Raw genomic sequence first — 27,311 nt, 5'->3', positions numbered from 1 at the left:
CGGCGGCCTCCGCTCGCCGGTGGTGACGGTGACACCGATGGTGGCCGCAGCGGCGCCCGTGCGGCCCGCGGATGTGCTGGCCGCGCCGTCCTCCGCCGCCACCGCGGCGGCGTTCCACTACCCGCCGCCGCGCTTCGATGCCCTAGTGGTGGAAGGCAGCGGCGCCTTCCCAGCAGCGAGTGTCCCGGCGCTGACTCGGATGCCGATGGTGTTTCCCCGCGACAGCAATGCGGCCGTCCCCGCCCCGGCGGTGCATGGGCATGGCGACGGCGACGCCACTCCTCCTGCAGCGCCAACGAAGCGCGCCCCCGCGAAGCGTTCGCGCTCTGCTGGTCGCCGCCGCTCGATCGCCACCACCGCCGGCCACTCAGGAGCGGGCGGCGCCGCCAAGCAGGCGGACGACGACGACGACGACGCGACCGTCGAGATCGAGGGCGGCCTCCACGTGGTCCCGCCGTACCCGTGGTCCACGGAGCGCGTGGGCGTGCACCACTCCCTCGCCGAGCTGTCGCGGCGGGGCGTGGAGGCCGTCACCGGCGAGCTGCGGTGCAAGCGCTGCGGCGAGGTCCGCCTCGTGACGCTCGACGCCAGGGCCAGGTTCGCGGACCTGCACGCCTACATCGCGTGCAACGTCCAGGACATGGACGACCGCGCGCCGCGGAGGTGGAAGGAGCCGGCGCTGCCGGACTGCGAGCGGTGCGGGCAGAGGGGCAGCATGCGCCCGGTGATCCCGGCGGACAAGCCCCGGATCAACTGGGTGTTCCTGCTGCTCAGCGAGATGCTGGGGGTGTGCACCCTGGAGCAGCTCAAGCACTTCTGCGAGCACACCCACAAGCACCGCACCGGCGCCAAGGACAGGGTGCTCTACTCGACCTACATGGAGCTCTGCAACCAGCTGCTGCCTAATGGGCTCTTCGACATGGAATCGGAGAGGAGGAAGAGGATCCGTCTAAATATTGCTTAAGTTTCGTATCATGTAATGTTCCTCCTGGTATGATTTGGTGTGAATTTATAACCAATATATATAATTATATATGTAAATAGTAGTGTGGCCTTTTTTTCCCCTTTCTATCACAAATGTGTCTTGGTTTATCTATGGACTTCTCATGATTGTGGGTTTATGGTAATACATCTGTGCCTTAAATTTCGCCATGTAATATCCCTCGGTTAGTTTTTTCCTCCTTTTTCTGGTGCTCTAAAAAAATCAAATGACTCTAGAAAATCAACATGGTATGTGCGCTGTGAACCATTCACGAGGTAGCTCTCTTGTTTTTCAATCTCAAAAGACAGTCCTTTCTTCTTCTTCTTTTTTTCTTGACAGCACTCAGTTCATAGCTTTATTCACCCACCCGGTCAGAAGAGTCGTCTTCACCCACAACCACAAGACACAAGATACAAAATTTGGGTCTTTGGGAGAGGATCATCCCAGATGCACGGGTGATCCGGATCCCTATCCAATGCTGAGCGAGCTAAGTTTCATGGACACAATTATCTAGACTGAAAACTAAATAACTGTACCAGATGGGTTTCATGGTGATGAAACTCTCCTAACTTCCCATCAAAGTCCACCCTTCTCTCTCTTTGCCCTGTCAACAAAAGTGATAGTATTTAATGTCATGAAACTCCCATTGAGACTGGCCTAACACGAAAGTGTAAATCTAAGACTCGCCTGGGGCTGGTCCGAAGCCGCCACGTGTCCACAGGTGCGGGCACCCGCGCGGGGCCACGTAGCGTCCACGGGAAGACTCACCTACCTACCGCATTCAAAGCGATAGGTAGAAGTGCGCTCTGCCACAGTAGAGCTCGAGACGGCTATTGCCAGGTTGCACTGTTGGTCGCGTGTTACCAAGGCGCACAGTGCAGTCGCTGGCGCCGCCCACGCCGCGTATGTCAATCTACTATGCCAGTTGGACGCGACGGCTCGGCTTCGCTCATTATGACGCCTACACGGTAGCCTCGACAGTCTACGCCACAAGCTACATTGCCCCAACGGGCGTCTCGCCGATGGGACAAATAAAGACTCCCCTCGGTCAGAGAGTCGAGAGGGCGATGGAGCGTATCCAGAAAGAGATTCTCAACCGCTGTAACTCCATTGTAGCTTTCTGTGCAGTATACTATACATCCACGTTAGACCCACCAGTCGGGGTCTGAACGCCCGTGTATGCGTCCCCTTGTCTATAAAAGGGAGACGCTCGCTAGAGAAAGACAGAGGCCCCGGCTGGGCAGAGGATAGACTCATTCATACTAAAAAAATACATCTCACAGTGGACGTAGGGTATTACGCTCCGGCGGCCCGAACCACTCTAAACCCGGGTGTTCTTGCGTTCTTGCCCCCAAGCTAGATTGGCCTAATCGCTTAGCGCTTTCCCGAGTACTTCCCCTCTGGGATTAGGTGGGTGCGTTCCTCCACCCGACTATGGGTATCCTAAAAAGCCCACGACAATAGCTCCTTTTATCAGGGACAGTAACAAAATATACCTCATGGAGTACATTCTTGTTCCATCGGCGGATAGTAAACACTGCAACCAGCTCGTAACGTGCGTAAGCCGAAATGTCGGCCCAACTTTGGTAAAAAAACGAAATTCCGGACCAAACCAGCCCAAACAAGCTGGCAATCGGCCCACCCCCCGCCGTATTCTCTTGCGGTCAAAGACGACCCGTGATTGTTCAGCTCGGAACCGCGTGGGTATAAAATTCACCGGCGGCGATGCGGATTCTCTCCGGCGTCCTCGCTTCCTCGTCCGCGCTTCTCTCCGGCGTCGTGGGCTCCGCGTCCGCTGCGTGCGCCCGCCTCGGGTTCTCGCGCGTATCCTTCTGTCGGGCGGACCCCGCAACCTCAAGCATGCCGGCTCTCGCTTGTAAAGCCGCCGCCTCTTCCTCGTCTGCCGCTGCCGACGACGGCGTCGGCGCCCAGAAACCGTGGCTGTTCGTCGGTCTGGGGAACCCCGGAAGGATGTACAATGGGACTCGGCACAACGTAAGCTTGCATGCTCTCTCCAATTCTTTATCCATCCCGTCATGGGTAGGATAAATCTAGCTAAGACGGTGATGCGCGGCCTTGCCTGCTCCAGTTACTATTTGGGGGAACGCCAGTCGATAATCTAGAATAGAGCTGTACTTAGATAAGGATGGGCTACCGATGATATAGGATTCAGCGGATGCGTTAGTGGGGAATCAGGTCAGGAGTTGTTTCTAAGGAAAGATAGGTTGCTCAGCTCCAACACTGGCGTCTGGGCGTATTTGTTTGGCAGGCCTTTGATGACATCAGCTGCTGTAGATTGTGGTGCTAAGATGGTATTCGCGTCAAGCGATTTATCTGTCACGACTAGCTTGGCACCCAAATCCTGCTTGCATAGGAAGAGGACGGCCGTTCCTTCCCCTCCTTTCTCGTCGCTACAGTACAGACAGGCGAAAGGGTGGGCGACGCCGATTCCGGCGGCTCCCTTCTTCCTCCGGTGTCCTCTTAGGCGCTGGAGGAGAAGGGGAGCTCGGAATCGATACTAGCTTAGGTTGTATAGACCTTAGTGTAGTCTAGGTTTCCCCTTGAAGACAGCTTCGTGTGGGATATTTTGGTTTTTGTCGGCGGCGGCAGTCTACCGGCAGCCGGCGATGACGCCTGTTCTCCGACGCAGCTGTGGTTACCCCAATAAGGCTGCGTGGTGGAGGTTTGTGTTCTATCTTCTAGCAGTTGTGATGGGGATAGATCTTGGGTGCTCCCCCGGGGGCTTTGGTTTCCGCGCTAGTGATTTCATCACTGGCGGCGGGTTGGCTGCTGGGCTACTGCTTCGTCGTCGAAGTGTTGGTGCCAGCTTCGTCTCCGACGAGCCTGCCGTGGTGCGCCTGCAGTTTGCGCCTCTTCTTCCTCTGTTGGCCAGACTGCTGATTTCCGTTCAACGCTTTACATCCATCTTGGTTGGTCCGAGGTGGTGGCTCTTGCAGCTTAACCAAGGTTTGGAGTCTGCTATTGGAGGATCTGGAGGTGCGGGTGTCGGTGGCGGAGATCGACCGGGCCATGAAAGGAAGAAGATGTATAGGAGTCCTAGGGACTTCCTTGTAATTTTCTTTTTCTTTCTGTACCTGGTTGAAAAGGGGGGGATGTGCTGTGCTTCACATTAATATATCTTCCCTTATCGCAAAAAAAAAAAAACAAATCCTGCTTGCATAGCTGCTTGAGAGGAGAGTAAGGTTTGCGATACCTTTTAATTTGCTAACACAGGCTCTTTTGCTCTTGGTGCGCATAGCATGTATCCTGCATTGGACAACACTTTGCTCTTCTGAGGAATTATGCTGTGTTAGCTGTTTAGCTTTTAGAAACCATAACCTTGTTGGAGCTAACCACTTAAAACTAGTCAAGCATGAGTAAAATTCATGAAAGATAAAGCTCTAGTCCAAAAATTACAATTCCGGATTTCGCAAAATTATGGACTAGAATAACCAGACTAGCATGCTAGATTTGGAAGGCTACCATTTATTTAAGCTGTTTCTTATTTTTGGTTGCTCTATACTACTTTATAGAACATTTTGACATTTGGGCATCTTAGATTTGCCTTGCTTTGGGTCTATAGAGCACATTGGAAATTCCATGTAAATATGTAATTCTTGTTGGTTTGCTTCAATATTCAAAGGCAGAAATAAATGTATCATCTTTCATTCGAAAATGGATCTTTAATAATGAAAGAGGATTCAAACTTTTAGTAGAGCATAATGTGAATTGGATAGTAAGTCTGTACCTTGCAGTATCATGTTTTAACCATAGCATGTTGGTATCCAGGTTGGGTTTGAGATGATTGATGCTATCGCAGAAGCTGAAGGAATTTCAGTCAGCAATAAGCAATTTAAGGCGATTGTCGGGAAAGGTAATTCTGTGTATTTCACTTATATTAACATTGATTTTTGCAATTTCAACCTTTCTCAACATTTACCACAGTATTTGTGTATCAACTTGAACATAATAAAGGAAGGTGTAGTCTTTCTTGCCATTGGTCTTTCTAAGCTTCTTCGTGCTTCTTGCGAACTTTCTTACAAAGCAGTAAAATCAAGTGTTGTATTGACTTTTCTGATGCTTTTGAGTACTATCTAAGGTACTGATATCAAGTAGATGAATGTGAACCTGCTTTCTGACGTTTCTCTGTTTTTATTTGTCTGTAGCCATCCTTCTGAATTATATTTTGCATTTACCCAATGTTCTGAGTTAATGCCTTATAAGAAGTACCTGCTAGCCACTTTGTGTGGATTTTCTCAATTATATGCAGCCAAACAAAACCTATGGATGGACAATTTTTTTTATTAAATTTGTATCTGGGTGGAATCAAATTATGCTTAGATGTTTTTAAAAATACAATGCTTCTTCTGTTTAGGCCTCATTGGTGATGTCCCTGTAATGCTTGCCAAACCACAGCCTTTTATGAATGCAAGTGGTGAGCCTGTAAGTAAAATACTCTACTGTAGCTTCAAATTAATCATGCTTTGCTAGTCCTTTGCCCTTAGTACCACTCAAATTAATCATGCTTCAAATTTATGTAGGTTGGACAGCTAGTTTCATATTTCAAGATACCACTCAATCAATTAGTTGTGGTAAATGTTATTCTTGAGCTGGTACTTTATCATGTTTACATAATAATTTTTCCCATAAATTGTTCTCCTATCCTTTATAGATATATGATGATCTTGATCTACCCTTTGCGGAATTGCGTCTGCTGCCAAAAGGGGGACATGGTGGGCATAATGGGTATTCAGTCCTTTTCCTCCCTTTCCCTTTTACAAAACTACACCTTCATGGCCAAACATGAAAGGGGCTTGAATAAATGCTGCAATAGAATAGTATAACCTTTTGTTATGAATTGATTGTTACATGCTTAGACAAGGAGGATTCTCAGTTACAAGTCTCACCTGCACTCAGATTGATTGTTTTGCCTCTTTTTTTTTTCTCCCAGTGGAACTTGGAACTTTAATCCTTGTGGAGATCTTCTTCAATATGTTAATACACCACATAGTTATACTTATAACTCTAGTGCCTCAAAACTATCAGGCTTAGTTATTAGACCTTGTCGTGGGATTTCTAGGGTACCCACAGCCGGGTGGCGGAACGCACCCGCCTATTCCCAGAGAGGGAGTGCTCGGGGAGGTACTAGGCGATTGGGCTGATCTAGCCCTGAGATAAGTACACAAGAACACACGATCTAGAGTGGTTCGGGCCGCCGGAGCGTAATACCCTACGTCCACTGGGAGAAGTTTTGATCTCTGTTGTGTATGAGTCTATCCTCTGTCGGGCCTTGGCTCTCACCCAGCTTGAGTTTCCTTCTTGCGGGCGCCCCCTTTTATAGACCAAGGGGGCGGATACATAGGATGTTGGGGTCCCGACAAGTGGGCCCAACGTGACTGCGCAGCATACTACGCAGAGTATTTAGATGGGTACAGTGGTTACGAATCTTTCCTCCGATACGCTCCCACGCCCTGCTAGCGCTACAGTGGTCTTCTCTTGTCCCGTCACCAAGGTGTCCGTTGGGGGAGCGTAGCTTGCGGCGTAGCCTGTGGAGGCTATTATGTAGGCGTCATAATGGGTGAAGCCGAGCCGTCGTATCCATCTGTTATGGCAGACTTGGCAGGCGCGGCGTGGGCGGCGCCAGCAGCTCCACTATCTTGGTAATACGCGATCAATAGTGTCCCCTGGTCAAAGTATCGCCTCGGCTTCTGCTACATTAATGCGGACGTCCTCCTGTCGTAATGAATGCCGCGGTAGGTGAGCCTTAATAAGGAGACCAAGCGGCCTTATATACGCGTCTGGGCTTGTTGACACGTGGTGGCCCCGGACCACCCCGAGGCGGGGTGACGATTCCTTTCCTTGGAGAGGGGTCCGGTTATTATACAGGGGGTCCCGGACCCCATGGGGGGTCCGGGATTCCCTGGGGATCCGGTCCTCTTCGGGAGGAGGTCCGGAGCTTCCTGCCGTTCGGGCTGACCGCCAGCTTTTCCCGGGACACGTGGTGCTCCCGGACCTTTCCTAACTAGGGGAAGGTCCGGGACCGCTGTTGGGTGAGCGGGGCTCCGGACCGCAAGGGTACGGCTGCTGGACGTAGTTAAGGATAACTACAAGGCTCTTGCCTAGGCGCAGCAAGAGGGGGTACCCCAGTCCTGGGGTACCGACAGACCTAATAACTGGATACATTACAGGATGAGGAGTATTATCGACCATTTGAAACAGAGCCGCAATTTTCCACGCCTAAGGATTGGTACGGCGATTATTTGCTTCCTTTCATTTTCATCCAGGCGAATGTCAGAAACATTATTCCCAAAACTGTTGTGCAGGCATTGGACGGCCACCTGAGGAGATGGGTGCTATCAGTTTTGTTCTGCAGTCATTCAGCAAGCAAGAAAAGAAAGAGGTTTGTAATTTTGATGCATGCAAATTTGATTCAGCACTATGCCCGTGGGCTGTGCCTGTGACCTTTTTCCTTAAGCAGACCTTGGTGTCACCTTGAAGCTTATGCCACATTTCTGCAGCTTGAGGTGACGTTCCAAAGAGGCCTGCAGGCAGTAAGGATCATGGTCCGGGAAGGATTCAACAAGAGCGCAACATTTGTGAACACTCCACAGCCATTAGAAACGTTGAATAGATGAAAATTAGCCCATATTGTACCCCAACGGCGTGTAGATTATTAGATTCACATAGTTGCTGACACAAGGGCCATTTGCCCCTGAAGATTTACTACTGAAGATTCACACAGATTCTGTAAAGATGTGATCCACAGGCCACAGCAAGTATTGCATACATTGGATTCACATGACTGTTTTCTGGTTCTGATGGATTATTTGAATTTCTATCTGTACTGCAGCTACTGCTCCTATTGTTTTGTGGCATATCAAACACCAAATGTTTATCACCAGATTCGGATTATCAGCTATACATAGTTTTTTTTCCTTTGAATTTTCGTTCATTCCAAGGACATATGCTGTTCCTCCCAGACAGTCTGCTGGTATGTTTGTGTACAGCGCTGCCGACTTAAGGGTGCCGACTAGTGGACACAGCATCATTCAATCGTGGTCCCTCAAAAAAAAAAAAAAGCATCATTCGATCGTGATCGTCCAGAAAACCGCCTCCATTCTCTAGTTGGATCACCACCGTCCGCTCACACCTTCAGCTTTCCACCAACCCCCGTCACGCGTCCAGACTCCAGATCCACCTCCCTAAAACCCTCCCATCCACATCACTCATCCCCCTCCTCCGGGCTCCGGCCTCCCCTCATCCCACTCCGCCGCCGCCGCCGCCGCCGCCAGCTTACCTCACCATGGCGGCGACTGCCCACGCCTCCTCCATGTCTTTCCTGCTCTCCCACCCCCAGCCACGCTCCGCCGCCCCAGGCATCCATCTCCCGCTCCGCCCGGCCGCCCGGCGCGTCCGTTGCGCCACCGATGCCGCCGTCCCCACGGCCCAGCCCGCCGCCGCCGCCGCCGCCGCCAGCACCAAGCACCGGCGCGCGGCGGATGAGAACATCCGCGAGGAGGCGGCGCGGCACCCCGCCCCGAAGCAGGGCCTCTCCGCGTGGTACGAGCCCTTCCCGCCCGCCCCCAACGGCGACCCCAACGAGCGCTACTCCCTGGATGAGATCGTCTACCGCTCCAGCTCGGGGGGCCTCCTCGACGTGCGCCACGACATGGAGGCGCTGGCCCGCTTCTCGGGCGCCTACTGGCGGGACCTCTTCGACTCCCGCGTCGGCCGCACCACCTGGCCCTACGGCTCCGGCGTCTGGTCCAAGAAGGAGTTCGTCCTCCCCGAGATCGACCCCGACCACATCGTCTCCCTCTTCGAGGGCAACTCCAACCTCTTCTGGGCCGAGCGCCTTGGCCGCGATCACCTCGGCGGGATGAACGACCTCTGGGTCAAGCATTGCGGCATCTCCCACACGGGGTCCTTCAAGGACCTCGGCATGACCGTGCTCGTCAGCCAGGTCAACCGCCTCCGCCGCGCGCCGCTCTCGCGCCCCATCGCCGGCGTCGGCTGCGCGTCCACGGGGGACACCTCCGCCGCGCTCTCCGCCTACTGCGCGGCCGCGGGGATACCGGCCATCGTCTTCCTCCCGGCCAATCGCATCTCGCTGGAGCAGCTCATCCAGCCGATTGCCAACGGCGCCACTGTGCTCTCGCTGGACACCGACTTCGACGGCTGCATGCGGCTCATCAGGGAGGTGACTGCCGAGCTGCCTATTTACCTTGCCAATTCGCTCAATTCTCTTCGGCTTGAGGGGCAGAAGACGGCAGCTATTGAGATACTGCAGCAGTTCGATTGGGAGGTGCCGGATTGGGTCATTGTTCCAGGAGGCAATCTTGGGAACATCTATGCCTTTTACAAGGGATTCGAGATGTGCCGTGTTCTTGGGCTTGTTGATCGTGTGCCACGGCTTGTCTGCGCACAGGCTGCCAATGCCAACCCACTGTACAGTTATTACAAGTCGGGTTGGACTGAGTTCCAGCCACAGGTGGCCAAGCCTACATTTGCATCAGCTATCCAGATTGGTGACCCGGTGTCTGTCGACCGAGCTGTGGTTGCACTCAAGGCTACAAATGGCATTGTTGAGGAGGCCACAGAGGAAGAGCTCATGAACGCAATGTCACTTGCTGATCGCACTGGAATGTTTGCCTGCCCGCATACTGGTGTTGCGCTCGCTGCCCTGTTCAAGCTCAGGGACCAGCGTGTCATCGGGGCGAATGAGCGTGTTGTGGTTGTCAGCACAGCCCATGGTCTGAAGTTCTCTCAGTCCAAGATCGACTACCATGATAGCAAGATCGAGGACATGGCTTGCAAGTATGCCAACCCACCGGTGAGCGTGAAGGCTGACTTTGGTGCCGTCATGGATGTCCTCAAGAGGAGACTCAAGGGTAAGCTCTGAGCCTCTGTTTGGCTAACTCTTCCAATTGATTGATGTGCTTCAATTGTGTTCTGCTGCATCTGATTTGAATGCGTTGGGTGACTATGGAGCGACGATTCCTCGGTCACTAGTCCGTTAGGTCTTTGGCCTCTTTCAGGCTTCAATTGGGATTGTGGGTAGGCTATCTGTTTGAGGAATTTAGCAAGACTTGGAGGGGTATCTCTTGTACTACCATGTGTTCTATGGATAATAAGTGATGGTGTTGCTGTCGGATCGAATAATCTCACTCAGTCCTCTGTCCTTCCTCCTTTGTGCATGAAGTTGTCCAATATTATTTTGGCTGTTGCCAGATGGATTGTTGTTGTTTGATCACTTGCTGTTGCTGACTAATAACTAAAATCCTATCCGGTGTGCATTGGTGATAGTTGATGGCAGCTGACGGTTTTGCCTCAATTCTGTTGAGTTTCTGTGGCATTGATGCCTGAAATTTAGGTGGTCCATGACCATGATTTACTCCAATCAACGTGGTCTTCTTGTGTATCACTGCCTAGATTCGCTTGAATGTAACGACAGGCTGAAAATAGCACCGATAAGTTCCAACCAACGTAGTCTAAAAGTTGATATTCTGGTATTGTCTTTTAGGTAAAGACGTATACAGATACAGCAGACTTTATGCAAATGATCCTTTTCTATTTCTATTTTTTTTGGCGGCCCATTGGTGGTCTTTTTCAGTTCGGCATACCCACATTGGAACTGCAAATCGATTGTCTCTGATCGGGAGGGGAATTCAGTGACTTACTTTCAGTAATTTACGCTAAAGGATAAGAAAAGACACTGTGCTGATAGCACTGCAGCGTCTACCGTAACGAAAACGCTGTTACATGAGCTGCGATGGACGGTTTTTAAGAGGTGGTAAGTCACCGCTACGGTACTCGGTCATGGAATCTCAATCCCTGATCCGCTGCTTGAAGGGTTGACCCCTGTTTTTCGATTCAGCCACACAAAATCTTATAAAAGCACAGGGATACTAACAAGGAAGGTTTACTGGGCTGGACCGAATCGAGCCCACAAGACGCCTTGCTCTCGAAGATTTGCACGGCCTGGGTAGTCTCAGCTGCACTGGTGCGGCATGTAGCGTAGGACCAACTTGAATCTCGAGAGACCCAGGGTACGGACATTACCCAATGGGCCTCTCTAGCATGAGAAATCTCGCCGTCCACTTGTACTTTTTTTTTTGAATAAAGGACAAGAGCACTGCCAAATCATGTTAGAAGGGAAAGCATATTTAGTCTTACGGATGGTTTATTACATAAATAACTTAAACAAACTCTGAACTCTTGCTGATCTAACATTAGTGTAAGGATCACCGGGGTGTCCGACCCTAGAGGAGGAGGGGGTGAATAGGGTCGCTAATCGCTTTTTAACCTAGGGCTCAATCTAATTGCATAAGATAAACCTAACACGTCCTACACATGCTAGTTATGACTAAGGTTTATCTATGCTACCCTCTACTTACCCCAAAAGACTTGCAATCCTATAGCCAATCCTAATCAAACTAACTAGGAAAGTAAAGGTAAGCAAGAAAGAGTAAATGCGGAAACGTAATGCGGTAACTAAAGCGATAAGGGAGAGGATATGCAAACTCCCGTGAAGACACCAAGACACACGATTTAACGTGGTTCGGTTAGGACACCAAAGTCCCTCCCTACGTCCACGGCCACTTGTCCAACACGAACAAGTGTGATGCCGAGTCTCTTCGCTTGATCACCATCTTGCCACGCCTCCAAGGCTCCCGACAAGCAAAGGCTAAGTGACGCCAAATCACAAAGACGAGGTCACCGCCACCGTCTATCTCGAAGCGTCACCACGACACCGTCTTCACTATCTTGGAGTTTTAACACCAAGTAGGGGCCTCCTTCCCCGCACAAAGTGTCGTTGCCACTCCACACCAAGTCGGAGGGTCACACGACGAGTACACAAGGTGGTTGCCACAGCAAGGCTTTCTCTCAAGCTAGTTCTCTCAAGAACTAAGCCTAAACAATCACTAAGCACTTTCACAAGTGTGCTTAAGCATATATGATGTACAATGAAGCTCTATGGTGGTTGGAGATGATCTTTAGCTCTTGTATACTTCCTTGAACTCCAGCACTACCAAATGACCCGGCCTTGGGGGTATATATAGGCAGCACAAGCAAATATAGCCATTGGAGAAAAGCTGCCAGAAATATGCTTAACGCCGGTTAATCCGACGTACCCCAAAAGCCATCATCGGTTTAACCGGTATATGTAAACTGCCACTTGAAAAACTAGCCGTTAGCAATTAACCGGTGTATCGCCGGTTTAACCGATGCAATCAACCGGTGTATGTAAAATTAGCGTCGGTTTAACCAGTGATTGTAACTTCTTCACGTTCCTCCAAAAACCACCTCTCTGGACAACTGAACCGATGCAATTGACCGATGCATCGTCGGTTCAACCGGTGTAGGTATTTTCCTCGGTCTTCGTTTGGCAATGCACCGACGTATGCATTTTCTTCAACGTCGGTTAATCCGGTGTAAAACCCTAGCCCGCAGACCTTCTCTGTGATTGCACCGGTGAGTTCATTTTGCCCTACGTCGGTTTAACCGATGATAGCAAAATGCCTCAATCCTTGTCCCTTAGACCGAAGAGCTTTCGGGGCGCTGCCCTGAGACCCGCGAGGGGCGGCTCCCCCTCGACCCCCATCTGCTAACCGGGTAGCGGAACCCCCGTAGGGGTGGCCTTTCGGGCCTTGCTACACCTCTCTTCTCTTTGTCATCACTTGAACCTAAAAGCCTGAGAATAGTCATCTTAACAATCACATTAGTCCAAGTGTTGTGTGTGTCATCAATGGCCAAAATATTATATTGAAATATGGCATGAGAGACCATTTTCGTTACAATTAGAAACTAGAAAAACACCGGCGTTCCACACGCTTGGGCACGCAGAGTCATCTCCTCCTTCAGGAACTGAAACCGTCCACTTGTACTCTACACGCTGAAAAAAAAACTTGTACGATACATGCCGCACCAGTGCAGCTGCACATGGTAATGCCAGTTGCCACTGGTCCCGGGGTAAGGCTGACCACAGCGGAGGGAGTAAGAGTAAATTTGCTCCCTCCTCGTTTCCCACGCCCTCTCTGTCTACAGTGCCAAACAGTGCATCTACAGTGTCAAACAGTGTATTTGCTCCTTCCACTGTGGACGGTCTAATAGTCTAATCCCTATACAGCAAGAGCCGAGCGCACCTCCGGTTGCTCCGGCGTTCCTGCCACGACGCGTGCCGCCCGTGGCAATGGTGTGAAGACACGGCTCGCCGCTGGGCCTGAATTCCGGCCCACCTCGCGCCTCGTGTTACTGCCTCTCCGCGTCCCCCATCCCCACGCGCACCCTCCCCCGGCTCCCCCGCCCCCTCCCCTAAACCTAACCCTACCGTGCCCCGCCGCCGCACCGCTGCCCTCCGCCCCCGCCGCCGGTCGCCTCCCTCAGCCGCCTCCCCCTCCCGGGCTCCCCACCTCTCGACCCCCGCTGCCGCCCCACCCCCTCCGACCTCCGCCATCCGCTCCGCCCTGCCACCGCAATTGCTAGGGTTAGGGTTAGAAAGGAGGGACGGCCAACGGATCCAGGCGTGCGGTCGGGCGGAGGAGCACGGGCGCAGGTGCGGCGGCGGCGGAGCTCCACTGCAGGTGTCGCTGGCATTCGCACTTCGCAGCGGCGGGGCTCCGTTGCGGCCGCCGAAGTTGGGTGCCAGCAGAGGTCGCCTGCAGGCCCCTACGGCTGCTCACGGCTGCGTGGACCATCGACCCTCTGCTCCTGCCACCTATGTGCGTGGCGCCACCACTGTTTTATCTTCCATTGGTGAGTCTAACCTCCGCCCAGTACACAACTCACGGTCCTCATCTTGATCTCTGTTGCTGATTCATCTGTGTTGTACTTTGTTTCTGTTGCGGCGTTGGTTCCTCTTGTGTCGATGGTCTGAGGAAAGGGGCGGGCAGTGGAGCTTAGCTGGAGGCCGCGGCTGGGGCAAAAGGGGCACGCGGTGGAGCTCAGTGGTGGGGTGGGCGGCGGAGTTCGGATGGAGGGCACAACTGCTCTACTCGTGGTGGCCGCCGATGCCTTCTGCTGGTGAGTCTCTGCCGCTGTCTCCTCTACTCTCGTGGGCATGCGGTCCCTCTACGACGAAGAGGTCATTGTGATGAGGCCGAGGGCCTTAGATCTGGTGGCGGAATCACTAGATGGCATCGGTGTGGATGCTTCGGGTGGGTCGACGGAGAAGGTGCATGTCGCTGGTTGCGGCTCCTGTCAGATCCATGGCCGTCCTCCTCTGCCTACCAACCAGCCCATTCATGCCTTCCTCTCCTCCCCTATTCCCTGGCTCGAGCCTCCACCGGTCACCTGGGCACCTGGCTGTAGCGAGAGGGGAGGAGTGCGGCCTTGCGCGATGGCCCTGTTAACATGTGATTGCGATCTGCAGCAGGTCTATGTGGTGCCGTGGTGGCCAGGGGACGGCCGTATGGCAGCGATGCAGCAGTGGTGCATCACTCACAATGCTGCTGTGCAATGGCAACACTCCTAGCAGCAGCCCGACAGCATTGCTGCAGGTATGTTCAGTAGTAGGCAACCAAGGACGGAAGGGCCTAGGTAACTACAACAAGTAAGGTAATTACTCACTTCATTGATTAGGAACTAGGAATATATCCATGTAATCCTATAGGATTGTTACTGTTATGATTTGCATGTAATTCGACAAACTGAAAATCATATATCCATGTGGCCCTATAGGATTGTTAATGTGCAATTCAACAAACCGAAGATTAAAGAATTGTTGTAACATGGACAAAGATGGAGACATCGCATCTGTTTTTTTTTCAGAAAATATGTGATAAAGAGGACGGCTTTGCCTTCCCTGGTAGTGGTTTTGAAGGAAGAACAAACTGAACATCCATGTATGCTGAGATAGCCGATGACATGGTAAGCAACAAGAATTTGTGGCTAATTTCCTATTTGCTGTTGCATTACATCTGTTTGCCTCTTTTGATAATTTCTTTTCTGTCGTTTCCAGGGCATAAATTTTGAGTTCAGATTGGTAATACTTCAGTTAGCACAAGACACATATAGTTTGTATCCAACTTGCACTTTTTCCAACTCAAGATCAATGTTTAATGGAACAGGGTATCATTGTTCCAAGGATGGTTGCACAGGTATAACTATATTGATCTTTAGGCACATTTTAGATTCTCTAATAACTAAAAGTGTTATCAGTATTAGGCTAAATGTGTAATGTAATGATAATTCTATATATCATATATATTTATATACTACTGATGAATAAGATGAGACAATAATAGTAGTACCTCGTGATGAATGTATATCTTATATACTTAGTACCTATGTCATAACTAGGAATTCTTTACCTTTAGCTCATCGTCTACTCTACCGGTTCCCTTTCCAGATTTGTAAAGTAGTATCTCTATACACATTATTTCTCATTTCTTTACATACTTCAGAAATCAATAAAATTGTGTTTTGGAACGAAATAAGTGCTATGGCATCGGTTTGCCTAGAGGAAGAAACATGTAGTGTTGGTGCCATTGGTTGTCAGTGACATTGTTTATTCTATTGAAAAAACAATATGGTCCTAATCAAGCACAACATATATAAAGGTCAAGTACATGTTTGCTCTTTTCACAGCCAAATTTTTTACATAATTCATGGTTCATCTCTTACCCTAATGTACACCTCTTTCTTAAAACTAAATATTTTCATACCATATTCTCATTTGTTTAAATTGAATGTGCATGTGTATAACCCAAATGGAAGCACATGGGAGCTCATCAGACTAAGTGACTAACGATAGGATCTCTTGGCTATGGTAATGGCTGAAGCATTTGGGGTACTTCTGTATAAATAGGATCTGGTCATGAATTAAGATATTTGCAGCCTCCCAAACAGAGATGTCAGGGTCGACAGTATGCTACGTGTAATCTCCAATTTGCCTTGCTAACGCATATGCAGTTATATAAGGTCTTCTAATCAATTATAAGTACATGATCAATGCAACAAAGGTAGATGATCAGTGCAACATAACGTTCATGTTTAGATTTTGTTGTGTGCAGCAAAGCCACTTTTGATCTCTCCTTGAAGGCAGCTGGGTATTTGGACTATGCAATTCATCTTGCATGCGGCCTCCAATTGCATATGGGTATATGATATAATTTCGAGGATCCTATTTCTATTGCTCTAAAGAGGGTTATATCTCTTCATGGTGCCTAAAGTACAAATTGGTATTTCTCTCACCAGATAACATAGCAGCGCTTCAGACTTTATATTAAAAATATCTTGATTTTCTTCTACTATGTCTTATTGGAGGACTGAAGTGTAGAAATGAGCAAATTAGGGTGATTTTCCCTATGCATTGTTCTGATGATCTGCTGCTAATTTCTACCTTTGTAATTTTTCTTTCGGAATTACTCTATGGGTATTTGCAATAAAGAAAACTCTTTGTAGATGATTTTCTGCATGGCATGCTGCCATAATTTTGTGCCTTGATTCTATTATTCTCTGTGTTGTGTGATTGCTTCAAACAAATCGCATATCAACAGGTTATCAATATATATTTAAATGACCCATGTAAAAAATGTCCAATAATTATATAAGCAAAATAATCATGCATGGTTTCACGTGGCCCCCAGCCGCTCCCTCCCAGGCTTTCTAGCCCATAAATCTATCTCAAGGCCCGCCATCGCTAATGGGTGCGGCGAGGCACACAGCCCACCTAGTGTCTCTTATCGATCAGGAAGGATTCATGTTGATCTACGTAAGCAAGTAGTTGCACATGGGCACAACATATGGACCGCGAGATTTCTCAAGATAGAGAGGCCCATTGGATCTACAAGCGGACGGCCGGATCGGCGCAGCCTAAGGAGCCAAGTTTTTTTCGGGGAAAAAAAAGTAGCCAAGTGTCGGTGTCCCGACCCGGGGGTCCGGATCCCAACTAGTAAATGCTGCGTGTTTTCTCGTCCCAGATGATGATGCAAGAGGCAACACAGTAACGCACGGTTTATCCTGGTTCCGGCCGCGGGGCCATACATCCAGCAAAGGAGGTGTGCGAGTGCACTGTATTATCTTACACCCGGAGTGCTTGTAGTAGGGGGTACAAGCAAGGCGAGAGAGGGAGGGAGGCTCCCAAGTCTCTGCTAGAAGTGGGGTTTGAGCATGGCGAATAACGATGTCGGAAGCTGGGAGCAGGTGCGTGTGCTCTGAGCGGTAAGTGTCTAGAGAGTCAACCGACCTCTTTAAGGGATGCCCGCCTCCTCCTTTTATAGACACAAGGAGGGGCGGGATACATGAGTAGGGGGACACAGAAGTCGCCGTCTTCCCCCGAATCATGGGGGTGCAGTGGTCAAACACTGTAGAAAGTACACTATGGGGCATGGCATTTGGCATGGCGATCGTCCTGGCCCTCGTCCTTGGTCTCACGGAGATCGCGCCGGCGCCCTACCAACCCCTATAGGCGGAGTGGTCGTTGCTGTAGGGCGTACAGCTCTCCAGATGTGGCGTTCCGTGGGCCCTGCGGGTCTGGATCTTGTGTACTCCAGTAGCAGCGGGGCAAACGGCGGTCCCGCACCCCCTGGACGGAGTGCTGACGTGCATACTTAGGGGGTCTGGGAGACACGTGGAGGTCTCGGACCCCTCGAGGGGGGAGGTCCGGGCTCCTGGCTGTGAGTGATGGGCGTCCCTCTCCGAGGGGCTCGTGGCGGCACCGGACCTCCTCCCAAGCAGGAGGTGGGCCCGGGGTCTTACGTGTGATGATGTAGAGTCCGGACGGCCGGAGTTGGCAGAATAGTACGGGGAGCAGTGCCGGGCACGCTCCATCCTGTGTCGCAGGTTCCACAGTATCGCCACAGCGCCCGGGAAGGCGGAGCAGTGACCGGAGTTGGCGGATGGGACTCCGGTCACAACCATCGTGGGAAATGGTGGTCTGACACCATCTGTCCTGAGCATTGTGGAGGAGTGGTTGGCACTTAAAGCCTCCGTACGACGGGCGGGTAAGCTGCAGGGCTGTTTGTCCCTTGCGCCGAGGGGTGGCCTCGAGCGAAGCGGAGATGTGCCGCCCGCTCGAGGGTAGGTTCGCTACCCTCGAGCGAGGCGCAGATGTGCCGCCTGCTCGAGGGTAGGTTCTCTACCCTCGAGCGAGGCGGAGATGTGCCGCCCGCTCGAGGGGTCTCGACAGGAGCCCTCGAGCGAGGCGGAAACCACCCCGCAGTCCGAGGAGAGCGTGGATGGGCCGCACCGTGTCGGTGGGCCACGTGTTTGGGCTTCTTTGAGTCCTTTCCTTTCTTCCAGACCGGAGGGAGTCCGTGGGCCCTTGTGGGCCCGGTTGCCTTAGCATGTGTTTGCGTTTTAAAGCGATCTTAGTACCCTGATTAGGGTGTCCCTAATTGTGGTACCCGACAGTAGCCCCCGAGGCTTTGGTCGAGTCAAGGGATTCGGCCAAAGGGTGATTTGGCGATATCCCCCTTGATGTGATTAGATAATGCCGCGCACCCGCCAGACGCGCCTGAGCGTCAGCCCGGCGGATGTGACAGCACGCCGGTCGGGGTAGTACGCCCGCGGGGCGAGTACTTTGAGGCGCGCGCTTTTTTTGATTTGTTTGTTCCGGGGACAAGATGTGTTCGCGAGCTGAGGGGGGCCAGGGCGACGATGGCGCCTACTGTGGCAGCTGGCGCTTTCGTCGCGCTGTCCCGCGTTCCGGGCATTGGCCCCGGCTTCCCTGGTTGCCTTGCGGCGCGCCATTCGAGGGCGGTCGGCCTGAGCCGATGCTGCGCCGCTTAGCGTCCAGGGGCTCAGCTTCGCTTTATTTCGTTCGGTCTCGTCTCGGCGTGGTAACCGAGGGCATCCTTTGCTCGTGAAGTGCTGCGCCATCACGGGTGGTCCAAGCCCTTGCCTTTTGACAGGCTTGAAGCTTGGCGCTCGACGCAACTATAAATAGGGGTCGTAGGGTTCCCTTTCTTCTCCAACCTCCCTGCTCTTTCTTCTAGCATTGCCCAAGTCTTGTAATGTTTTACTTTGCCTCTCGTGTCCGGCCCCCAGATGGGGTGGCATGGCTCTTTTAGGCTTTGGTGCTAGAAGAGTGCTTGCGAGTGGCGGGGGAAGACCGGAGAGGGTGTGCGCACCATCCCTCAGCTTAAGTGGGATCAGCAGAAGAGCATTGGGCCCATGGGGTCCTGCTCCTGCGATGTCCCCTAGCCTAAAGGGGGATGGAGACGCCTGACCGTGGTGCTGGCACCAGGTCGGGCGGCTGTTCTTCATATCATCCCTCCCGGCAACAAGGTTGCTCTCGGGGAGACGGTGCGGAGGGTGCTGTCCGCCAGCTCGGCCCCCCGCATAGTCTTTGGCGGAGGAGATGCCAGAAGAAAGCTTGCGAGGAAAGCATCCCGCTGGGCCCATGTGGCCTGGGGGCTGTTCCTCGCATCCCTAGCAGCCTGGCCGTCGCACCAGCCAGGGGCTCGATGCCTTTCTTCGCCGCTTGCTCCTCCCCAAGACAGGGAAAATTGCCACGCAGGTGGCAATGTGTTTGTACTTTTCGACGGCTTTGCGCCGGTAACCCTTTGTAATCTTTATTTGCATTGAGCAATAAAGTCCCCCTTTCTTTTTTGTGGGAAGTATGATCGAGGGTATAGGGACATACAGAGGGTTACATACCTCGAATATGTGTGAAGTCTCTTTTGCGGGGGCGCGTTAGCGCACCCGCGGGTGTAGCCCCCGAGGCCTTGGAGGAGAGTTTGCGCTCGTCCAAGGGCTATAAACGTTGCCCCACTGGGTTGCCTCACCGGGATGGTCGTCCAGCATCTTTTTCAGCCGGCAATGGCACTTTTTCAGCCGCCCTCGGCATTCTCCATGCTGGTACAGCGACCCGGTGTTCAGCTTAACCGTCAGGAGAGCGCACGTTAATAGCGGGGGATTTGGTTATACACGGGGAGCTTCGTAATTGACGGTCGTCGACTAATTCGAGGGCGTGATCAAAACCGTGGTGTGCGAGGAGCCCCCGAGCCCAGGCCCGTGTGAAGGCGTTCAGGGGAACCCTCGACTTTGATTATGACCCTCGTCGCCCTTCCGCAGGGAGGAGGGGTGAAGCGCACCATGCTACCCATGCCCGGGCCGCGAGCTATGGCTGCTTCGGTGAGCTGTTAGCGGGTTGTTCAAGCGGACGTCTGTGCCCCGTTCGATAAGGGTCGGCTCGTGGTCCATGGACATGTCTCATAAAGCGCTCGCAAGGGTTCGCTAGGTGGGGCTCGGACCCGTTCGATAGGGTCCGAGGGCTCGATGCTCTCCCTCGATGGGATCCCCCTTCTAGGCACCCTCGCCTGGCCTTGAACACTGCGTAGGATTGCTCGAACTCCGCGTTCGAGGGTGGCTTGTACGGCACATCCGTGCAGTCCCTGACTCTGGCGATCTGGGGCGCCTGTCGAACCCTCGAAGGGACAGGCTTTGAACCCCTGATCTGTAAGGCCTCAGAATGTGATTCCTTCGAGGGTAAAGGGTCCCCCGAAGGAATATTCCGTCTTGATTCGAAAACGTCGCAGGGTCGCGAGTCACGCGCGCGGGTCTTCCGCTAGTGGTGGGCGTCGTGGCCCGATTCGTGCGGTGCGGTGCGGGGCGGGGCGTGCCTTTTCAGGCGGCAGCCTCGGGCAGACGAAGCGGCGTGGGCGGCGGCTGACGGATGGGATAGTGCAACAGTTGCGCCATGCCCGCCGGTTACCGTGCCGCAGTTATTGCTGCGTGCGCGCATGGGAGACTCCGTGGTTGTGGGGTCCAGCCGTCAGCGACAGTGAAATCTATCGCATTCAATGCGGTAGATTCGGGTTGGGTTGGCGGACTCGCCCATCGCAGTGAATAAAAACGAAGAGGAAAGGGTTGTTTGGGCTCACCTGGCCATTTTGCCTTCATCCCACTTCGCCTTCTCCACCTCCCCTGCATCCTGAGCCCACAGCCAAGAGCGAAAGGAGGAAGAGGAATGAGAGAGAGAGAGAGAGAGGGAGAGATAGCACCTTGGCCATCCCAGAGCCTTCACTCCCGCGCCCCCTCCTCGACACAAAGAGATGTCTGACGTCCAGGAGCCTTTGCCATGGGGGAAGTCCTCCGCCACCGTGGCGGTTCTGGAGCAGTTGGTCGCCGACCGGCTGCTGCCGCGGAACCCCGACTCGGGGGCGCCGGCGTGGATTTTCACGTGGCTAGAGGAGACCGAGCCGAAGCCCCCGCAAGGCTACGTTGTGAGCTTCGTGCGCCTTCATGAGCGAGGCTTCGGCGTCCCCGTCTGCAGGTTTATGCGGGCGTTGTGCGATTACTATGGAGCGGAGCTGCACAACTTCAGCCCCAACTCCATCTCGCAGGCGGCGGTCTTCGTCGCCGTCTGCGAGGGGTACCTCAGCATCGAAGTGCATTGGGATCTCTGGATTGACCTATTCCGTGGGGAACTCTTCATCAAGAGCGCGCGGGGCCAACCGTGGCGGTTCGCGCGCGCTGGTGGCCTGACGTTCCACGTGCATCACTCCCGGAAGAACTTCTACATCTCGAGCAAGATGACGACGAACAACGCCGGGTGGAGCCGAGGGTGGTTCTACCTTCGGAACTACAGTGGCGCGCTCCCGGCGTTTACCAACAGAGTTCTCCGGGAGCGACCGCCGTCGTGGGACTAGGGGGTGTCACCCCCGGCGCAACAAGCCAAGCTCGAGGTCCTCACCGAAGCGTTGGCGTATCTGGCGAGGAAGGGGTTGACGGCAGCGGACGTCATCACAAACTTCCATCGTCAGAGGGTGATCCCTGATGAGGACATGACCAATACGCATATGACCAAGGCCCAAGCGAAGATAGAGTTCAAAGCCCAATCCACATTGAAGTCCGATTTATTCGCGAGTCCGGTTCGGACTGCAGGAGCAGGCCTCACGAAAACGGACGCCCAGGCCACATACGGGCTCTGTTTTGGGTGTTCTATATATAGTTGGAAAGCTAAGGAGATAAGCTTTCCAACCCAACTGATCCCATATCAAAATACGCTCGAAGTCGACGGGAATCGTCGAAACAACATGACGACCAGACTCTGCCTGGATGCAGCGACGCCAATTTTTGGGCCCGAAGGCCTTGTACTCCCTAGGGTTGCCCGGCCACCCCCTTGGCCACCCCCCTAGCCTCTCTCTTCTATATACTCAGCAGCCGCCATTAGGTTAATTGGGTTTTGCTTAGATTATTCTGTCGAGAACAGTTTCGCCGCCGTGTCGGTTTGTGAGACCCCAACTTGAGATTAATCTTTCATCTGCAGAGTCACTTCAATTGAGCTGCGTTCTTTCGAGTTCTTGCTTGTGTTCTTCGTTGCGCTTGCAGGGATTAGCCTTCTTGGCGAGGTCAACCGGGTTGTGACACGGTTGATAACCAGAGGAGTTGTGGTGCTAAGATTGCTGGATTCGGGTCTTAGGATCTGAAGCCGGATCGGTGTGTCTCGCTCCGCCTACAACGAGAGTTATCCAGAACCTGACGGAAGATCGGGAACCCACGTCCCCATTATTTGGTATTCAGAGACTCAGGTTTACTGTCAGGTTTCACATCTATCTTTAGTTTCATCAATTTCGCCATTGTCCCACAGTCCACCAAAAAGCCCTAGAAAATTTTGTGTTCGTACTGTTTTCCCATCCCATTAGCCCTTTTAAGCCATTGCATATTTTGATATCGGAGTCCGCATCATTGAGTTTGTGTCCATAGTCGTGGTCTTGTTGCTGGTTTAGATCGAGTTCTTTGATTGGTTTGAGTTTTGCATCGTGTCACCGTGTCCTTTTCCATCCCGTCATCACGTCCGGTTCGGACTTGTCTCTGTCCAGTTCGGTATTTTGTTGATATCTCTCGCATACGAACTCGGATTTTTGTGTTCTACTACTTTCTGGAAAGCTTGTGAAATTATCTACAACTTTATCAACTGTGAGAATTCCAGAAAAAGTAGTTATCTGCGTCTAATCTGTATTGGAAGTCAATCTGTTGGTGACCCAGAAATTTCTGAGTAGTCTGTATTTCGGGGTCAATATCTTCTACTTCCTTTATCCAAAAGAGACTTTCCATATATTGCAAAGAAAGAGAAAAGGGGGATCTACAACTTTCGTGTTGTAAGTTTTCGTGTTTGAGGTCTCCAAATTTGACAAACAGCCTGTATAAGTTTGTGTAGCAAATCTGTAATTTACAGACAATAATTTTGTGATAGTGTGGAGTTGTCTCTCGCTCTTGTGCCACTTTTGAATAGAAAAAGAAAGAAAGAAAAAGACAAGTGCATAAAAAAGAGCCGCACAAAAAAAAGAAAAAAAATCAGAAGTGCTTGCATCCTTTTGTGTCCTTTGTGCTTGGTATATGTCGCTTGCTTGCTTGAACTAGTTCTAGGAACACGTTTAGGCCAGCAACATTGATAAGTACTTTGGATATTTATTCAATTTTTGCTATCTGATTTTCAATTGTGCTAATCCTTGCTACTAAATAAAGCCTCCCAAAGCTCTACATATTATCTTCAGATCAGTACACCCAGAGGATCTTGCAATCTTGGTACCACTTCCTCACAGGTATCACGAACCAGCCACCGGTTGTACCATCCTCTGCTTTGCATTGGTAAGAACACTTGTAAGAGCTTGGTAAGACGTGCGAGATTGTGTTTCCACCATCCACATCCACATATAGTAGTTGATAGGGATAACCTTTTGTGTTTTCTCTTGTCTACTTACTAACAATGTCAGGAAACACTGAGATTGCTCAACGAGTGTTGAGTTCTCAAATGGAGAAAGTGGAGCAAAATCAATTCAACAATTTGTTCCAGACTTTCTTTGCCGTGATGGAACGACGTTGCCGAGTCATCATTGATGGTGAGACTTGCACCAACCTTGCAAGTTTAGAGCTAGTCGAGAAGCTTGGTCTGACCACAAAGCCACATCCACATCCATACTACATGCAATGGGTAAATTCTTACGATAAGATTAAGGTAACTGAAATTGCACATATTGAATTTAGCATTGGTTTTTACAAGAGTAGTGCTGATTTTGATATAGTACCCATGCAAGCATGTCATTTATTGCTAGGAACGCCATGGATTGATATAAATGATGTGGTACATAAAAAGGTTGCAAATAGATATTCTTTCAACTACAATGGAAGAAAAATTACACTTAAATCTATGACCGCAGCTGAAATTTTAGAAGCCGATCTTGAAAGAGCAGAGAGAAGAAAGAATGAGCCTTTTAGAAAAGAATGGATTATTTCAGATGTTACAGTGTCTTCCTCTAAATCTGATTTTGTACAAATTAAAGATATCGCTTTGTCTTCTGTTGGACCTAATATTTTGCAGCATGTATCTAAAACAGAAGACAAGGTGATAGAGAATGAACAGGTAATTGTCTCAGGTAAGAGCTCTCTTGATGTGCTGAAATTGTCCACCACTCATGCTATAATAGAGCAACATTTAGTGGACACCAAATCTGAATTGACTTTGTCACATGATAAATATTCTACTGATTTTTGTGATAAAAAAGAGTTGTGTGATAGTTCTATGTTTATCACTGTGCCACAACTTGTGAAGGAAACTGATTCTTTTGTTTTGGAACCAAAGACTTATGCTAAAAATAAACATTTGATTCCAATTGCTACAGAAAAGGATGAAAGGAAATTGTTGTCTTCTTTAAATACTTTGGGTTATATAGAGTTTGATACTTTGTGTGCACTTAGTAGTTTGGAGGAGAAATTTAAATGTGTTGGATTGCCATGGTTATCTCGATGTACATATCACTTTATTGGCAATTATAATTGTAAAGGAGAGTACATGGTGCATCGTGTTTATATGTGTTCAAATCTGAAATCTCCTTTTGCTATGCAACAATTTGATGAAAAAGAGGGCTATTTTAAGACTAATCCTATCACGCAGAGTTCCTCTTGTTCTTCTTTGTTTGTTTTATCACAACAGGTTCAATTTCAAGAAGGGGAGCAACGCAGGATCATGTCAAGAATGGGAACAACTACTTCCGCAAGCATCAGCGACTTTGAGTCGAGGACGACTCAAAACCAAGAAGGGGAGAATGATGAGGACATGACCAATACGCATATGACCAAGGCCCAAGCGAAGATAGAGTTCAAAGCACAATCCACATTGAAGTCCGATTTATTCGCGAGTCCGGTTCGGACTGCAGGAGCAGGCCTCACGAAAACGGACGCCCAGGCCACATACGGGCTCTGTTTTGGGCGTCCTATATATCGTTGGAAAGCTAAGGAGATAAGCTTTCCAACCCAACTGATCCCATATCAAAATATGCTCGAAGTCGACGGGAATCGTCGAAACAACATGATGACCAGACTCTGCCTGGATGCAGCGACGCCAATTTTTGGGCCCGAAGGCCTTGTACTCCCTAGGGTTGCCCGGCCACCCCCTTGGCCACCCCCCTAGCCTCTCTCTTCTATATACTCAGCAGCCGCCATTAGGTTACTTGGGTTTTGCTTAGATTATTCTGTCGAGAACAGTTTCGCCGCCGTGTCGGTTTGTGAGACCCCAACTTGAGATTAATCTTTCATCTGCAGAGTCACTTCAATTGAGCTGCGTTCTTTCGAGTTCTTGCTTGTGTTCTTCGTTGCGCTTGCAGGGATTAGCCTTCTTGGCGAGGTCAACCGGGTTGTGACACGGTTGATAACCAGAGGAGTTGTGGTGCTAAGATTGCTGGATTCGGGTCTTAGGATCTGAAGCCGGATCGGTGTGTCTCGCTCCGCCTACAACGAGAGTTATCCAGAACCTGACGGAAGATCGGGAACCCACGTCCCCATTAATCCCTCTCGTGGAAAGGGCCCTGCCGATCTTCCAGCTCACTCCCGGGAGCCAGGTTGAGGGCTCGACGACGTCGTTCAAGCTGCTTTCCCGCACCACCAACGCTCGGAGGGCAAAGTATGCGGTGGCGGAGTTCTCCCACGATCTCGAGGATCTTTGGAGAATCAAGATGCGCCCCGAGACGGGGTACATTTCTCTGGTAAGTTTTGATTTCGAATCCGCTGTGCCTTGTGTAGCCCCTTTTCCTGACTCCAACTCGGGCATGCTTTGTAGGGGTTGAAGTGCCGCCCCTCGAAGCCCCCGGTCCCGGAAGAACGCCAAGTCAACTGCCTCCACGCGGAGAAGTTGAAAAGGCGGAAGGACGCGGCGGAGGCAAAGGTCGAGAGGAAGAGGAAGAGGAAGGCGAAGCACGACAAGGCGTGCAAGCTTGCTCGTGCGGAGGGGAAGCCGCGGCCCACCACGCCCGGGTCCACGGAAGAGGACGAGGAGGAGGCCTCGGATGCCGAGGACCACTCTCTGGGGGGCGATGGTGCGGCAGCGGGTGCGAGCTCCCCGCCGACCTACCAGTGGGATGATGACGAGGGGGCGCCGGTGGCGCCGGAAGAGATGAGGGCCGTGGCGGAATCATCGGCGAATCTGTCCCTCGAGGGTGCGGAGCAAAAGTCGTCCCCTCCGGCAGCCGGTGAGGAGACGCCCGCGCCCCAGGTGCTGATCCGTGGCGACGAGTCTGCGGCGGGCGCAGAGTCGTCCGTGCTGGCAGCCTCGAGTCACCAGGCCGACACGAGGGGGCGCCCTCGGGGCAGTCTTCGAGGGGTGGCGCGGTGCCGCGGGCCCGAAGAAATGCCACGAGGAAGCGGAGCATGAGTGCTCGATCCGGGTAAGTAAACTTGAGTTTCATTATTGTTGCGTGTTTGATCGATTTCTCGATCCCGTTATCCTCAACCTCTGTTCCTCAATTTCCAGCCCAGGGGCCGTCGCCAAGGATGCGGTCCAGCTTGCCCCGGCTAAGGCACTCAAGACCGGGATACGCAGCACGCCGCACACGGCGTCGCAGCCCCTGTCTTCCGTGGACCTCGTGGCGGAGGCGGCGAAGCTACGGGAGGCCATGGCTCGGGGGGCCCAGGCGGCCCAGCAAGCCCGAGCGCATGAAGAGGAGGGCGATGTCAGCCGAAGCGGCGCCAAAGTGGCCGCTCAAGCTGACGACGCCGAGGAGACCGGCCGGGGCGACGCAGATGGCTCCGCCCGGCCGGACGTCGAAGTTGAGGCCGGTCAGGGCGACGCGGCCAGCGCCGCCCGACCGGATACAGGAGGAGAAACTGGCGGGGGCGCGCAGGAGCGCCCTGCCGACCAGGCGGAGGAGGAGAACCTTGTCCTCGAGCCCCCGAGGGCCGAGGTCGAGGGCGTCACATAGGAGGAAATGGCGCTAGGGGCGCCGGGAGTGGAAGGAGCCCCCGTCTCGGAGCCCACCGAGGCCTGGGACGAGGGTATTGTCGCGGTGGTGCCGGCGCCAACGGCGCAAGGGAGTATGGTGGCGGTGGTGGAGCTGCCGAACAGCAGCGAGGAATACGGGGATTCGATGGACATCGACCCCACTGCTGC

The 27,311-nt window shown here is 52.0% G+C and overlaps 3 protein-coding genes and 2 long non-coding RNA genes across 12 annotated transcripts; 4 read left to right on the top strand and 1 right to left on the bottom strand.

The window, feature by feature from the left end:
- The first annotated feature begins 37 nt into the window (after positions 1–37).
- Positions 38–986, top strand: LOC120700650. Its single transcript, XM_039984900.1, has 2 exons — positions 38–250; positions 476–986. The coding sequence occupies exons 1-2, from the start codon at positions 38–40 to the stop codon at positions 962–964; spliced, it is 702 nt and encodes a 233-aa protein (XP_039840834.1). The 3' UTR covers positions 965–986.
- Positions 987–2,649: 1,663 nt separating this feature from the next.
- Positions 2,650–7,883, top strand: LOC120697941 (peptidyl-tRNA hydrolase, mitochondrial-like). 5 transcript variants are annotated; one of them, XM_039981330.1, is made up of 8 exons: positions 2,650–2,977; positions 4,772–4,856; positions 5,358–5,425; positions 5,524–5,574; positions 5,655–5,728; positions 7,171–7,229; positions 7,306–7,382; positions 7,501–7,883. In XM_039981330.1, the coding sequence occupies exons 1-8, from the start codon at positions 2,708–2,710 to the stop codon at positions 7,615–7,617; spliced, it is 801 nt and encodes a 266-aa protein (XP_039837264.1). In that variant the 5' UTR covers positions 2,650–2,707; the 3' UTR covers positions 7,618–7,883. The 5 variants fall into 5 exon arrangements, 4 of the variants coding, with proteins under 4 accessions (XP_039837264.1, XP_039837261.1, XP_039837263.1 ...); XM_039981327.1 differs by lacking the exon at positions 2,650–2,977 and adding an exon at positions 2,984–4,053; XM_039981329.1 differs by lacking the exon at positions 2,650–2,977 and adding an exon at positions 2,984–4,053 and having other exon boundaries at positions 7,461–7,604.
- On the bottom strand, positions 5,898–7,282 carry LOC120697942. Its single transcript, XR_005684624.1, has 2 exons — positions 7,149–7,282; positions 5,898–6,043 (listed from the first exon to the last, which is right to left on the bottom strand). It is a non-coding gene; the product is annotated as an uncharacterized LOC120697942 (long non-coding RNA).
- Positions 7,884–8,177: 294 nt separating the features above from the next.
- Positions 8,178–10,232, top strand: LOC120697940 (threonine synthase, chloroplastic-like). The gene has a single exon (XM_039981326.1). The coding sequence runs from the start codon at positions 8,286–8,288 to the stop codon at positions 9,882–9,884; it is 1,599 nt and encodes a 532-aa protein (XP_039837260.1). The 5' UTR covers positions 8,178–8,285; the 3' UTR covers positions 9,885–10,232.
- Positions 10,233–13,331: 3,099 nt separating this feature from the next.
- LOC120697939 lies at positions 13,332–16,391 on the top strand. Of its 4 annotated transcripts, none has more exons than XR_005684620.1 (5): positions 13,333–13,738; positions 13,866–14,005; positions 14,355–14,539; positions 14,663–14,851; positions 14,943–16,391. It is a non-coding gene; the product is annotated as an uncharacterized LOC120697939 (long non-coding RNA). The 4 variants fall into 4 exon arrangements; XR_005684621.1 differs by having other exon boundaries at positions 14,355–14,851; positions 14,943–15,081; positions 15,701–16,391; XR_005684622.1 differs by having other exon boundaries at positions 13,332–13,738; positions 14,358–14,851.
- The last annotated feature ends 10,920 nt before the right edge of the window (positions 16,392–27,311 follow it).

The sequence above is a fragment of the Panicum virgatum genome, chromosome 3K, assembly GCF_016808335.1.
Source record: "Panicum virgatum strain AP13 chromosome 3K, P.virgatum_v5, whole genome shotgun sequence".
NCBI classification, from domain to species: Eukaryota; Viridiplantae; Streptophyta; class Magnoliopsida; order Poales; family Poaceae; genus Panicum; species Panicum virgatum.
This window is presented reverse-complemented; position numbering and strand designations above follow the sequence as displayed.

Bases quoted from the DNA above. Each gene is read 5' to 3' on its own strand.
- LOC120700650 (XM_039984900.1), top strand. From the start codon at position 38: ATGGTGGCCGCAGCGGCGCCCGTGCGGCCCGCGGATGTGCTGGCCGCG. The intron at 251-475 runs GTGCATGGGCAT...TGGTCCACGGAG, and splicing joins CGGCCGTCCCCGCCCCGGCG to CGCGTGGGCGTGCACCACTC.
- LOC120697941 (XM_039981327.1), top strand. From the start codon at position 3,610: ATGACGCCTGTTCTCCGACGCAGCTGTGGTTACCCCAATAAGGCTGCG. The intron at 5,575-5,654 runs GTAAATGTTATT...TATCCTTTATAG, and splicing joins CACTCAATCAATTAGTTGTG to ATATATGATGATCTTGATCT. The intron at 7,230-7,305 runs GTACGGCGATTA...ACTGTTGTGCAG, and splicing joins TTTTCCACGCCTAAGGATTG to GCATTGGACGGCCACCTGAG.
- LOC120697940 (XM_039981326.1), top strand. From the start codon at position 8,286: ATGGCGGCGACTGCCCACGCCTCCTCCATGTCTTTCCTGCTCTCCCAC.